The following is a 14,847-nucleotide window of genomic DNA, read 5'->3' as shown; positions in this document are numbered from 1 at the left end:
CAAGCATCTCTGCTAGTTGATGCCATAGTTAAGCAAAACAAAAAAAATAATCGTTTAGATAAAGTATCCATCTTTAAAGCATTGCAATCCCACTTCTGTTCTTGCTTTCACTGTTCTCATATAGGAAATCATAATGGGACAAGTTTGGAGTATTCATCTCAACACAAAAAGTGGCTTCTGAAGTGCACAGGAAAGATGTCAGTGGTTGTCCTGTCCTCTACTTCCCCCATCCATTCCTTGCTTAAGGTGTTCATCAGATACTTCCATCACTCGAGACAAATACAAAATTACCGAAACCATCGTTTAAAAGAGTGTAAGGAAGTTAAGCATTCACAGGCTATTACCCCATCAGACTACAGAAATGTCCACAGAAGCTGACATGTAGAACAGTCCTCAGCTCTGAGTCAGATCTGATCTGACACTCGCGTGTCTGCATCACCGCAGCAGTCAGTACAATCTAATAAAACATGGCTCTCGCGTCTCTGGTGCTCCATAATGCATGAATGCATTCATACAGCTTTTGGTCAGCTCAGGGCACGTACTGAACTCACGAATGTTGACCTTGAATGTGTCATGTAGAAACCCCACAGCAAATCGCTGATTTTCTGAAAGTGGTATATTTTTACTTTATATATTCTAACTACTATGATTTCTTGAAAATTAAAGGCCTCATTTTAAGTGGTTCTGTGAATTCCAAAGAGGACATGCAAATACTTCACAGTTGTTAGAGTAGATTGAGAGTTGGTTAAGGAATCAGTCTCCATGTGGTCAAAGGAATGTCTGTCTGAAGCTGAACAGTATGGTGGCACATATCAAAGAAGTACCTGGTTTAGGCATCCAACTCTACTATTACTTTTCAAGCAAGGAAAGATCTTATTTCTTATATTTCAGAAGTCTGATGCTTATTTTTTCAAAGTTATCTTCAGTGATCCCATTAAAATAGGCCTTAGTGATTTATGCCTTGTATTATTTCTCTAATAAGCTGAATGAAAGGTCTCTTTTATGTCCTAAATGTAACATTATAGAGAAGATCTTAAGGTCTTACTGGAAGCTTTGGAAGAGAGAGATGAAGATGCAGAATCATGGGAACGAGATCTTTCTCTTTTCATAGGACTTCTCTTTTCTGAAGTAGAACCTGTTTCATGAATAGTAACAGGGGAAAACAAAAACAAAATATAATTTAAGTAATCCTGTGAGAAGGCACAGCTACATTGTCAAAGTAGGGGAAAACACAGAAGAGTTTGTGTGGTTTTGTCCTCACTCTGACGCTGTTTTCAGTGTGGAGAATATCTGTTTCTGCCAAGCAATATTGGATCAGCTTATGGTCTAATCTAACTATGCTGAGCTGCAATAGCTTCAGCAAATCAATGCTGCAGCCAGGAGCTGCTAATTTCTAGGCGTGTCTCAACCATGTTTTCTCCTTCTACGCATGTCTTACTTTCCTCACTATTCCAGCGTCTGGGAAACCAACAGGCAACAAGCTCTATTTTGACAGTATGTTACGAAATTACCTTCTACCCCATATATTACAGTTTTATGGCCAGATTATACCTCAGCTTTTGGTGATAAAAATCCATATTTGGATGCCCACCAAGGATATTCACTTGAGGCTCCTTGCTTAAGCTTCTAAGTTAAAATGCTTGTTTCTGTGCAGTTTTACCGTGATAAAGAGAGACGTAAGTACTGCCAGCAGAAAACTTAGACTGTAATTCTATCATCTCAAGTGTTCTGAATTGGACTCTGAAATTGGACTCTTCATGGACTAGGAAAGCAGCCTTACAACTTAGATGTGTAACAACTTAGCCGCCCGTTTGACTCAGATCACAAATAATCTCGGTGTACTTCAACTAAAGGGACAGAAGTTCTCATCACATCTAAAGCAGGCCTCTATTGTAGACAGTCTGAGTACAACCTCATGTATTTCATTCCTCTATGAAAAGTACATATTTGATTAAAGTAAATATTTTTGTTCTGCTTGTTCTGCTATCCTTATTATCAGTGAGTAATTACTTAATAGGCGAACAGTAACCAGCTCTCTCCTTCCTCATAGTATAAAAAAGGAAATGAAGGCAAGCAGTTTGAGATTTAAATAACGTACGGGAATAAAAATCCCTTGTTTTCCACAGTTGAAAGGCACAACAGACAGTAAAGAAAAATGTAAAGGATTTAACAATAGCTGATAATGTCCATCAACTATCACTCAAAAAAACCCCAACAGCTCCTGGGAAAATTATTTTTGTTTTTTTCCACATTTATGAGTTTTTAATTGCTCTCAAGAAATTATAAAATCATTAGCTCTATACTGTCAATTTGAATTCATGGACATTTTCAAGGAGTACTCAGAAGTTACTATGTTCAGATATATTTTCTAGCACACTATTTAATACCTTACAAACTAGAGGCTACTCAGCTGTACTATATAGAGTTTTCTCGGGAGGAATCTCCATCATTGTCAGTATGTGAGCATAGGTTGGGTAGCGTCAGGGACAGTTTAGGTGGAGTTGTCCCTGCTGTGAGGGAGGGGATCGGGTTCCTGCTTCCCAGACTGCAAAGCGTGCACTTCCCTGCCGCAGGGAGGGCAACAAAGCACGGCACTCCCAACAGGGAGCGTCATGGGATGTACCCACTTCAGCTCCACTTTGCGGCTGCCAGAACATACAGGGCAAAGGAGGGAGGGAGGGAGGGGGGAGAAGGGACCCAAAAAAAAAAAGAGAGAGAGAAAAAATGCAACAAGACTGCAAGAGATTAAAATGCTGCAGGGGCAGCAGTCCTTGGGCAGGGAGGGTGAGAAAACACAAGTTCAATGAGATGAAGCAAAACTGAGGAGCAGAGCTCACTCAGTAAGGCTAACTCCAGAAACTCTCACTGAGTAGGTGTCCATACAATCCTGCTTTTTCTAATACAGCTCAATCATTTTATTAATCAACTCAATTCTTTTATTATCACTACTAATAATACCTTCTGTTGCTATTTCTTCATCTTCATTATCAGTGCTGCTTAGTTTCTCTGGGTCACTTTCTAAAACATCATTCACAACTGCTTTCTCTGTGTGAACTTCTGAGCTCACAAAATATGCTGCCAAACCAAGTTCTTGCTCCAAGGTTGTCCTTACCAAAGAAGATGAATTTATTAAACGTAGGTCACAGTATCTCAGTGATCTGGAGAGAAACAAGAGGGGCTAGTATGAAAACTCACTGTAATCTATCCCTTATTTCTTTTACAAACACAGCCAAAGGGGAATTTTTTCATGATCTCCTTAAACCAAGGATGAGATAGAACACAGAATACCTTTTGTGCTTAATAAATTTACCACTGTGGTGCATACATTTTCTTTTCCCCTAATCCCATTATGCAGCTTAATCTAGTACACTGAACATTAGCATCAGCGTAAGAAAAAGACTAATCATTTGGGTTCTAAGCCTAACACACAAAATGGGATTCAGTTGAAGGTACAAAAGCATTTAGTGCCCCAGGGCATCCTGTCTGGCTTCCAGTTGCCATTCCAGAAGGCACCGATCTCTCCACACATCCTGTAGCACCATGCCAGCATCATGCAGATATCTCAGCTATCCTAAGGTATCTAAAGTAGCTATACTTATTTTTTCTACATACCCTTATTCCCTCCTCTAAACTGGGACATCTCTCATAATATTTTCTGAGCTACTTATATCTTGCTCTAAACAGGATGTTATTATTAATAATATGTGGTTTGTATTATGATATAAAAACTGCCAAAAAATGGAAAAGAAGCATCCTGCCACTGAAATCTGCTTTCTTCTCCCACAAGTAATTAAGCAGTTAACCTATAGCCATTTGGTAACCTATAGCCAATGGATAAAAAACTGCCATTGAGAAAATACTGGATCTTCTTACCGCGGCAAAGACTCCCCTTGTGGATCCATACCACTAAATATCAATATGCAAGGCAAACCTTCCAGTTCCAAATAGGTCTGTGGCCTCCAATCTACATCTTCAATTTTTTGCCAGACCTGTAGAAAGCAAGAAACATTACTGGACACGTCTATATGTTACAAATAAAAATACAGAAATACATACTTTTATCATTCATTATATGAAACAATTTGTACAGTGGACGATTGTTCCACCAAGGGAAGCTGTACAGCAGATTCAATTTCAACATAGGTAGATTACACAATTCCTAGAGCACTACAGGTAGTGATCTGCCAGCTGTAAGTCTGAGGAGATTGGGACAGGATGTTCCAGTCTGAAAAGCCTCCCAGCTTCCCAATTGCGTAGCACTGGGGCCCGGACATAGATGGGTAGAGTGGATGTGGTACAATAGACAGTAAAACTGAGTAGGAGCTTTAGGGAAGAGTATTCTCTACAGAGGGTTGCTCCTTGTGGCAAATAATGTCTGAGTCCAAGGAAGAAAATGAGCTAGGAATGAGATTTTTTGACCTTAGAGGAATAGGGGGAAGTGTTCAACACACACATACCACTGTCCTCACTTGCTGCCCTCTGAAGTCTCCTCCTCTCCCCCAAAGCTATCAGTTTTCCCGATAACCTCATGAGAAGTTTGATAACTAGATCTATTGTTTGACTGTTTAGTATCAGGCTATACTCCTTTACTCATACCAGTCCGTCTTTTTTGCTGTAAGACTGATCTACAGAAAAGGAGCACACAGAAGCACCAACAAGTATGACAACTCAGCCTCTGACATTCGTACATGTACCACTATTATGCATGTCAGAGAAGATAGCCAGGGTCTGATTCAGAACTAATACTGATTTTTCACAATAAGTAATGCCTAAGTTACAGAAGGATAAGATCAGCATTAGGCCCTGGATCTCAAATGACTTCATCTAACATGTATTGAATCAGACATAGTACATATATATATTACACCATCCTAGAATGTAAATATGTTTTTGCTTTGGTGATTAGATGATGGTAATTTTATGAAGAGCAACGCAGTATCACAGTAGCACTTGTATCAGTACGACAGTATCAGAGTATTGATAAAAAGATGACCCACAACTCTGGACCTAAAAGATATAAATTAATCCATAAACCAACACATGATTCAGAAAGCATAAAGTCCTGAGCTGTGAATAATGGGGTGCTCTAGGACCCATAACTAGCATCACTGATTTGGTGCCTTCATGCCACCTGCTGGTGACAAGAATAATATAACTCTCTACTGGTCACTGATTAAAATTTTTTTGCAGTACGATGATTTTGTGAGAAAGTTCTGCTTAAACTGTGAGAATTTTATTTGGCTTCTTTCCTTATTGCTCATGGTCACTGTAGATAAAAGCAGTTCAACTGTTTGGGAGGGTTGCTGCTGGAAGCCAAGTTCTAGCCATATTAGTTAATACTCCACTGAGTATTAACCAGAGCTAGGACAGCAGAGGTATCACAGACAGTATGTATAAAACATAAAAGTCATGCTACTTATGGTAGTGTTTATTTTATTAGTAAGACCCGCACTTCAGCTCATGACTATAATTCTCACCAGTAAAGTCTCCCCACCTACCCATCTAATGAAGCTTCCCAGTATATGTCGTTCTGCAAGTTACCTTTAGTTGCTCCACAAAGTGCTTCCCTATTGTGATTCCAGAATTAGGATTTCCCAAGATTATTTCAAAGTTATCTTCAAGGGCTAGTCTTTCCCTTACATTATACAGACGTTCATATGCCACTGCAGCCAGCGGAGTACATGGAATTCTCAACACTACCATGAGGCCATGACCACTAGGACATTGTCTTGAAGAGTTTATTAGGTTTTGGGTGATTTCCAGAGTTTCAACTGAGGTGTAATTCTTCATCTGAGAAAGACCACACACTGCCATCATAGCTGCAGAGTAGTGCTGTATGAGGACAAATGTCCTTATCACTGCACTGTGTAATCTGGGGAACCTGAAATAAATGGTGAATTAAATAGCGAAGTATTAAAGGCTAAAGTGAAAAAGCTAATTTTTACATAATATAGTAAACTCAGGATTTTCTCCTGTAAAGAATCCTTCATATCTACTGTACAACAGAATCTCACCAAATTGCAGTTTGACAGACTTTCAGCATCATTTCACAATCAGAACTGATGTTGCCTCTCCGTTTCTTAGTAAAGATTTACTAAGCATGTAGTCCATTAAGGTTACACCACTTTAAGTTACCAAGACTTCAAGGCTGTTCCAAAATTCATCATAGAATATTTGCTAAGGCACTCAATATCAACAATCAAAATTATATCCTCTTACCAAGGAGAATAGTATTCTTCATTATGCGTTATCCTTATGGAGCAGGAGGGTGGGTGGGGTGTTTCTCATGACTTCTTACTGAAGCCCTGAGGACGTCCAAGAGGACAAATATGTAGGCAGCATCCAATGAGCACTCCAAGTTCCCAAGCCCAGGTACACCCTGTCTCAATCCCCAGTTGACAGAAGGGAGAGACATGGATATGCAATAGCTTCCTGTGCTCTGGTTTTCACAGAAATGAAATCCAGGTACACAATAGAAAGAGGAACTGTGGCTTGCTCAGAGAAGTGCCTTATACGTGTGATCAGAGCTCCAAAGCACCGTGTACAAGCCCCAGCAATTAAGTGTGGAAGCTCTCAGTCTCCCAGTTAGAAATACAAATTCACAAGATTTTACTTGTCCTGTCTCATTCTTCTTACAGATGCCAAAGAGTTCATTCACAGCTGCACATAATGTGTCACTATACTTTTGCCGGGATTCGAGACTTGCTCCACAGGGACCAAGGAAAACTGATGATGTATTTTCAAGCTCTGACGATGCTCTGAAGTTTTTATTGCTCATTTAGGTGTACAAACCATAGTGATATGTCTACTTCTCTTTGTGGTCCAGGTGCAGTATACACAAATTCTATACATCAAAATCAACCAGGGTGAGCAAGTAATAACATTGGACAAAAGCAATAACACGTTTGAAATTACATGATGATTCAGTGTCAGATTTTTATAATATAGAAGTAGCTACTGGTTACAAGAGCACACTCAAAATTGGGATAAATAGTGTGCATGTTCATAGCAAGAGGCAGCTTAGACTGATTAGATTACAAGCCAAATATATACACAAAAAGACGGAAGGAGAAAAATAAGAGAGAGTGAAATGCCCTTGCATACACAGCTCATTTGTGGGACAATGAGGAAAAAAAAAAAAAAAAAGAACCAGGCTTGTAGCTAGTCAGTCAAGTCACTAGAATGCACCTCCTAAATTTGCTGTGTTAAACGAAGAAGTGTACTGTACCTTTTTCCCAAAGCCATGACCATTGCTTCAAAAGAGCTGTCGTACCGAAGCAGGGGAATACTGTGTCCAGAGAGGGTGGACTCGATGAATTCTGACAGTCCAAAGTATTTCTTGTTTTCATGGTATAAATCCACACCCTAAAAAAATGAAGCAATAAAAATATAAATTTAAAGTTTATAAATTATTAATTTACAATTGATTAACCATTGGGATGTGATATATTTGCAATAACATTCTCTAATAAGCATACATCTACTCAGGCATATTAAAACAAGGAGAGAAAGAAACAGAATTAATTTTTTTGAGAGAACAGAAGTTTAACCCAATTTTTCCTTGTTTCTTTCTCTCTCTCTCTCCCCACAGACACATATACACAGACAGAACAGCTCTGTACAGAATAAACATGCACACATATGAAGAAAATCCATGTACGTACATATATTTATTCAGTAATGCACTAAAGACAGATTTTCATATGGTTTCCATTTATGTAGATTTTTAGCAAAGCCACTACAGTTTATAGAAGTTATAAAAGGAATAAAGAAAAAAGGCAAGACATGACAAGATAAGAAAAGGGAAAAAGAAGTCACCGCAGACTGAACAAGAAAAAGATGCCACGCAAACTTCATTCCTGTTTACAAAAATCATGAGGCCTCCACAGGTTCACCAAGTATGTAAATGTTAAGTAACTTATGAAAAGCTCACAAAAAGTACCTCAAAGCATCCATCTTACATTGCTGTATGAAGAAGGCCAGTGGATCTCATTGTAAGGGCTGATATGAGTATGCTGTGTCTGCAGCGCGTAGGGGAAGGAAGTCACATGGAGGGTCACAATATTTGGCGCCTCTTTAACCTCCCTGCAGTTCAGCAGTCTATCAACAAGTCCCGTAGACAGTTCTGTTTGAGGATAAAGGCTATGCATAGCACTGCAAAAAAGAAACCCAAAACTCTCCAAAGTGATCAGCACAAGGGAACATTTGTGTCAGTGCAATAGCTTTAACCTGGATTTGAAATAAAAGTTAAACACGTACGAGGATCATAGGACTCTATACTTTGCCCTGCCTTTGTTGCATAGAAGGATGGGAAAAGAAATGCAAATTATTTCACTGCAGCTGAAAATTTCTGTAAGTGTGATAAGCTCCCTAGCTAGCAAATTACCAGTCCCTTACAGATATCAGAATATGACAGATAAAGGATGAAAGGAAGCTGATGCTTTGGCAGTTATGAATAGACATATAGTCTGATAGAAACTTTGGCCAGATTGTGAATGCTATCCTTTAGAAGATATAATTCTTACCTACAAAAATCAAGAGAGAAAGTGACAGACAGTAAGTCAATATGACAGAAAAACAGAAGGAAACTACCTGCGATAGAGCTATTATGAAAGGGAAGAACAGTCATTGTTAGGGTAAATGCCAGTATCATGGAACATCTACAGTCAATTCCTTGCTCTGGTGTAAAAATTTGGGTCCAAATTCAAGCTATTTAATTTTTGGCATTTACCTGCAGTGACTAAGTTACAAGCCTAGTCACTGCAAGCCCCTTCTGTTTCCAGCAGAGAGAGATAACTCCAGAAATTGGTTGTGTCCACTCATGATCTAAGTAGGCCTCAGAGATGCCCATGTCTCTGTTGGGACTATGTGGGCAGCCCCAGGCAATTACAATCCTGTTTTAGGCACCTCATTTAACCGACATGGTGGCATGGATCCTGCTGTGCCCAACAGTCACTTAAATATTTGTGACTTACATATCTTTATTAGATAAGAGGAAAAAATATCAGAGTTAAGCAGCAATACAGGTACTTCCCCAATGCTCAAGGATGTTATATGAATAAATGCCCTGAAGGCTGTAATAGGTCAGGTAAGTTCCTAAGATATAGAGGAGTTGAACAGGAAACCGACACATGCAAAACTAAAATTTTGGTGAAAATCATCCCTCTTAACCAGTTTGAAAGACAAGACCTTGTCATTTCATTCACAAGTAAGATTCCATAGTTTCTGGTTTCAGAAACACTACCATGCTCCCAAAGTTGGAATATGTTGGTGTTTCTGGAATTCAGTATGTTCTCCAAGCTCCCCAGTGCCTCAGAAGCCAGAAAGCAAAAACAGCCCAACTTCCCAGCAGGAAGATTGTTGAGAAGCCATAGAAACAGGGCTCTGTGAGGGAAGCAATGAGTTATGCACGTGAACTGACGAGGAACTCGGTAAACATCAGACAGAAACCTCCCTGCTTCCTAAGAAGTCTACCTGACATGACTACGTAACCACAGCAGCTTTCAATTTTTACAAATCAGTTATTCTGGACAGAAAAAACATTGTACTGGAAAATTTCCAATGAGTTAAAAAAATAAGCAGCAGTGTTGGCTCACTAGTTGTCTACTCACTGTGGAGGGTTTTTGCATGTTTTGCAGCCCAGAGGACATTGACAGAGGATAATGAGCTCTGTGTACTTTCACAGGAAGCTTTCCCTTGAACAAATGACAACCAGCCAAAAAAAACAATAGCTGTGGCTGAAAGAAGATAAGAATGGTGAGCAAGGAAAGCTGAAATGTTCCACTGAGGCGTACTATAATAATCAGGATAAGAATAAGTCATGAAGGACCTTAAAAGAAAACATGTTTATTCAACACATGGGAAGAGGGAGTTAGCAGAAAGATGCAAACAAAGGTGAAGGAAGGGATAAATCAGAAAGCTGATCTTTAGAGCTAATGCAAACAATAATAATTGCTCTAAAATCAATTTAGAGTTTTCTTACCTCATTAGATCCCAGTGTGCATGATCATGGATTAGGACAAACAGCGTATGGGGATTCTGCATAGAGTTTTGTAAAAAGACTTTGAATTTAATCTGGGCTTCTGCATCTATTTTCATAACATACTGTTCCACCCTCTGCTTTGTAAGATGTTCCTTTTCTAATCCAAGTTCTAATAAAATACCTAAAGAAATGGAAAAATGTCAGTATCTCCAGATATAAATGCATTTTAAAATTTCCGGTAAATCTAAAATAAAGCTAACTAATGAGCACCTGAGTGCCAGAGATGAAACAAAGTCTGCTGATAAGTCACTTCGGAGGGTGGAACACAAATCAAGAAATCAATTTTCTCGAAGGAACCCAAATCAAGATTTTGAGTGCTGGAGTCAGCAATTGAGCAAATATGCGACAGCAATTTCTGAGCCACTGCTAGCTGGAACGGACGAATCTGATGTCGTTCAATCTCATAACCTGGAAAAAGGCAAGATTCTGTTTAGATATATGCCCAAAGTCTAATCTAATGCAAAATGTTACAGTCTGGCAAAGAATGATTAATCTACTCTTTAAGGTTCTTTGCTTACGAACAGAAGTTCCAGTTTATGAAAATCTATATGGAATATGCAAAGAAATCTTTCTGCATTTGGGCATTGTGGTCCTATAAGTCTCTTAAATGTCTGAGAGCTGAAACCAAACTTGTGCAATAGTGTTCTGCTACCATAGAAGTAAGACTTGGAGCTTCAGAGAGTACAATACCCAGTGAATTGAAGCAGAGCATCCATCAGTGTAAATCTGAATGTCCCAAGACATGAGTTGCTGTTTGCCTCAGGACCTTTGCCTTCCAGAGCCTGGGACTCTTCCCAGAAGGTTCTAACTGCACAGCCAGAGACCTGGTCTCGAGTACCCTACTCTGTTACCTCTTAATTAAGGAAAATCCTCCTAACTTACTTGTACATGCAGCTGCTCCAGTTCCGTTCAGTGCTGTTGGTTTATTCACTGAAGCAGAAAGTGATGAAGAGATGTGCCCTTGGTTTTCCTGATAAAATTTCTCCAGCAAAAGATCGATGTCACCCTCTATCAAATTGAAGAGATAGTGGAGTAAACATCCATGTTAAGAGCTGCGTTTCATACTGATTTTGTTTTGTAGATCTTAAAGAGCTTTATAGATGCTAGCTAGTTATCCTGCCCTTGGCTTTTTGGCTGTTTTATACAGGAACCCTCTTGCTATTTTCTATTGCATATGTTTTTACAGCATAACACTAACAAAAAGCAAATCAGGGCCCGGAATGACAGACCAGCTCTGCAGACCACTGGCTAGAACATTTATTGAGGCTGGCAGAAAACTAGCCTCAAGACCCTGATACAAATCCGCAACAACAAAGACGTGAAACTGTCTTAGTTTATGTTCAGACCATAGAGGTACAGCATTCACTAATAAGGATTACAAGAAGCTTTGGCAGATCTGATAAATATTTTAAAATATTTAACATTTTTCAGAGACAGAAAGAAAAATAATTCCCTATAAAGCTGAAAGAGAAATAGGAGTTTTGCAGCTACACACAATGCTGAAGTGGGTAAGGTGTGTTTTCTTGAACTAAAACACTAACGTAACTACATGATGGTTCAAGAAAAACAAGTTTCTCTTAAGTGACCACTCAGAATATCATGACACATCCAGAAGGGTTCTTGTGATCTAAGCACAGATTTACAGACGTGACGTGAATGGCAAAGGGACATTGTGACACCCCATTAATACTGACAAATACGCTGCATTTGCTCTAGTTGCATGATACGGTTTAACTTTTTATGTGGCTGGATCTATCCCCAGATAATCCAGCTTGTACTAATCCTCAGTATACTCAATTAAAAAATGATCTCTGCAATTTTCCTCTCTTTCCCGTCAAGTTCATCATGATCAAATTCACAGAATGTTAAGTTGAAAGGACAAATCCTTCCTTTGAAAAAATAACTCTGTTCTATTGTGGTCTAAATGAATTCTGTGCTTTGGGCAAAAGAATTTATGTATTCATATGGATATGGACTTGCATAGTATATGGATGGAGTTGCAGAGCTAAGAATAATATACGCAGCTATTTGCTGGCATATTTTTATGAAACTGAGGGATTTTAGACACTGGCACTTTTAGGAAGAATTTCAATTCAAGTGTACTTTCACAACTTTGTCCTGCATTTTTTATACATTTTTATATATTTCTAATAATGCCTTGCTTCTGGAAAGGTAATGAGCACAGCTATTTTCTCTGACTTAAAAGTTTCAGGGACTTGGAAACATGCCTCTTTATAACCTGTTAGGTACCTGGGCAGAGCGTGCTAAAGAAGGACCCCAGAGTTTCCACTTTCCCTGTGACCAGCTGATAGTTAACCTCTTTTTGGTAGTCTGAAGGAGTGAGCATGCTCTCAGACAGAACTCTTGCCTGATACTTTCCTAAAAGAGAAAAAAAAGTAATTTTGAAAGCACTTCAAACTGAAGTAAAAATGTTCTACGTCATAATAAAAATACTACCCAGCTAAATGAATACCACACACACAAAAATGGCAGCGATGAGTCTTTTCTCTCTCCTATATGTGTATGCACCAGACACCTGTAAGATATATGCACGGTTTTTAATTCTTTGTGATTCTTTCCCTTTTTAGGAAATATTTCTTGATGCAGTATATAAAAAGAGCACATAAATAGTCAAAGGAATCATAAGTTATCTTACACTCATAATGAATCTTTGAATAGCTATTCAAATAATTTACTTAATTATCAGCATAGCCCTCAACAGGTTGTGGAAGGGAATAACGCTGAAAGACCACCTTTTAGAAGCTAAGAAAATGTTGGGTCGTCCGCTCGCAGCAACATCCCAGTCGCACAGAGCAGGAGAGCTTTATGCGCCATGTGTGCTGTAACTCACCATTATTTGTTCGTAGCAGCATTGGCTGGGACGCCTTGGTGAGAAAACGGGTAACACAGGCAGAACGTGATTTGCTGGGGAGAGACTCAACTGTGTAGCATCAAGTCGGGTTCTCCAAAACCCATTACTTGTTGATAAAAATTCTGCTTTCTGAGGTAGCTTATGGAAACTCCAACCAAACTCCTCATAGCATTGAAGTACTCTGTTCTGCCTGGAGATACTCCCTTGGGATCTTACCTGTTATCACAATGCAGGAATCAATGGCTCGATTTCTACTGGCACATATGATCACCACGTAGTTTGTCTTTATTAATTTTCCTTCAATGAGTAGCTTAAACATTTCCGAAAGCCCTTCAGCCAGAGAGTAGCTGCACTCAATGATATGGACGCTGTCATTGCAGGAGCTGGCTGCGAGCCCCGCCAGCCAGGGGAGCTGGGCTGAAGTCACTGGTGCGATCTGGCTGGGCACTTGAGGAATGGTCTGCGGAACAGCCTGCTGGTACTGACGGATTTCAGACAGGTGGGATTCCCGCCATGAACGCATGAATATTTGTTCCAAATCCTCAATCAAAGGGACCTGGTCCGAGGCTAAAAAAGAATTAAGAGGAAAGTATTATGAAACAATTAAACAAAACTGTTGTGTTAAAAACAATTTTTTTTTCAAAAGATGTACTTTTTAGAGATGATCATGTTTCAGATTTATGCAGGCATGACTCTATTGCCGTTAGCAGATGCGAACCAAATTTTTCATTTTGAAGTGCCTTTGTGATACTCAAGTAAAGCTGCCCCAATTGGAACCTGAATATCAGTAACTAGAAATATTTAAGAGGTTGAGTGCTGCCTGTCTCAGCATAATACTACTTCTAAACAACAGACAGTGAATTACCACTCTTTTCCTTTTTTTATTTTTAGTTGCTGAGGTTCCAGTTCATCAAAGAAGATGAACTTTGTATGTATGTATGATTATACTTCAATCTGTCTGGTTTTCAAGAACTAATTATTTAGTTTTGTTTCGTTACCACCAAACAAACAAAATTGTTTAACATCACATGTCCTGAACTGATATTTATTATTGTCCTGCCCTAATACTTCCTTTCTCCTTTGCTGGTGTGTAATATATTCACTGCAGTCTATCTGGATGTAAAATAATCTTACCTAGTTGAACAAGGTAGTAGACAGTCAGTAAGAGCTGCATTTCTTCTGAAATAGGCTGGATGGTGGAGGCACCATATTGTTCATACGCTCTAGATAAAGACTGTGAATTTCTGTAACAGGTGTACAACAAAGGACTCACTATCACATCATTAATGTTCCCACAAAGATATGGGAAGTTTCCATGACCTACAAAATAAACAATGTTTGTACACATCACATTAATTTCATGTATGCGTTAAACAGTTTTAATAGTAAACCTTTTAAAATTGACAGCTTTAGCACTGTTTAGCAGTAGGACGTATCTTTACATCTCTTACAAAAAAGATTTAAGGTCTTGTTGGGGGGTTGAGGTTTTTACCTTTAAAAATAACTGGCTTTGCTTTACAGATTTTCAGCAAGTTGTCAGGAACTGAGACTGGTTCTCCTGAGCCCACCATCGGCGATGAGGCTGGCCCCACCAAAGCAGAATGCGGTAAAGATGATAAGCTTCCTCCATCTAAGATTTTAGACATACCATTACTGGAGTCAGGTCTAATAATGATTTCCTCAAAAAAAAAAGTTATTCAGCATCATCTTACACTCACATTTGGTACCAGTATTAAATGCTTTTTATGGTTACATCAGATGTTTCATGAGCTGTTACTACAACCCATACTATTATGCTAACTTTCTTGGAGGACTAATTGTATTGTTGCAACCTTGAACCTCACACATGCATCTAAAGATTTTGAAATGTTTATAAATAAACAGTCCCAGGTACGAATGCAAGAACACAGAGATTTATGTGATATCGATGCAC

The 14,847-nt window shown here is 39.0% G+C and overlaps 1 protein-coding gene across 2 annotated transcripts in view; it reads right to left on the bottom strand.

Annotated features, from left to right (window-relative positions):
• The window catches only part of GREB1 (growth regulating estrogen receptor binding 1), a 53,024-nt gene that overhangs the window by 20,950 nt on the left and 17,227 nt on the right, over window positions 1-14,847 (bottom strand). For both annotated transcript variants that reach the window (XM_074153235.1, XM_074153236.1), the window contains exons 8-20: window positions 14,407-14,544; window positions 14,049-14,234; window positions 13,131-13,481; window positions 12,293-12,421; window positions 10,925-11,050; window positions 10,253-10,450; window positions 9,983-10,163; window positions 7,962-8,154; window positions 7,229-7,365; window positions 5,542-5,881; window positions 3,874-3,989; window positions 2,959-3,158; window positions 1,046-1,135 (exon numbers count right to left, since the gene is read on the bottom strand). In XM_074153235.1, the coding sequence (XP_074009336.1) occupies window positions 1,046-1,135; window positions 2,959-3,158; window positions 3,874-3,989; window positions 5,542-5,881; window positions 7,229-7,365; window positions 7,962-8,154; window positions 9,983-10,163; window positions 10,253-10,450; window positions 10,925-11,050; window positions 12,293-12,421; window positions 13,131-13,481; window positions 14,049-14,234; window positions 14,407-14,544 (2,385 nt within the window). The remainder of the gene's footprint in view (window positions 1-1,045; window positions 1,136-2,958; window positions 3,159-3,873; window positions 3,990-5,541; window positions 5,882-7,228; window positions 7,366-7,961; window positions 8,155-9,982; window positions 10,164-10,252; window positions 10,451-10,924; window positions 11,051-12,292; window positions 12,422-13,130; window positions 13,482-14,048; window positions 14,235-14,406; window positions 14,545-14,847) is intronic.

The sequence above is a fragment of the Numenius arquata genome, chromosome 9 (assembly GCF_964106895.1).
Source record: "Numenius arquata chromosome 9, bNumArq3.hap1.1, whole genome shotgun sequence".
Taxonomy (NCBI): Eukaryota; Metazoa; Chordata; class Aves; order Charadriiformes; family Scolopacidae; genus Numenius; species Numenius arquata.
Note: the sequence above shows the minus strand (reverse complement) of the source record. Positions and strands in the feature narration are given on the sequence as shown.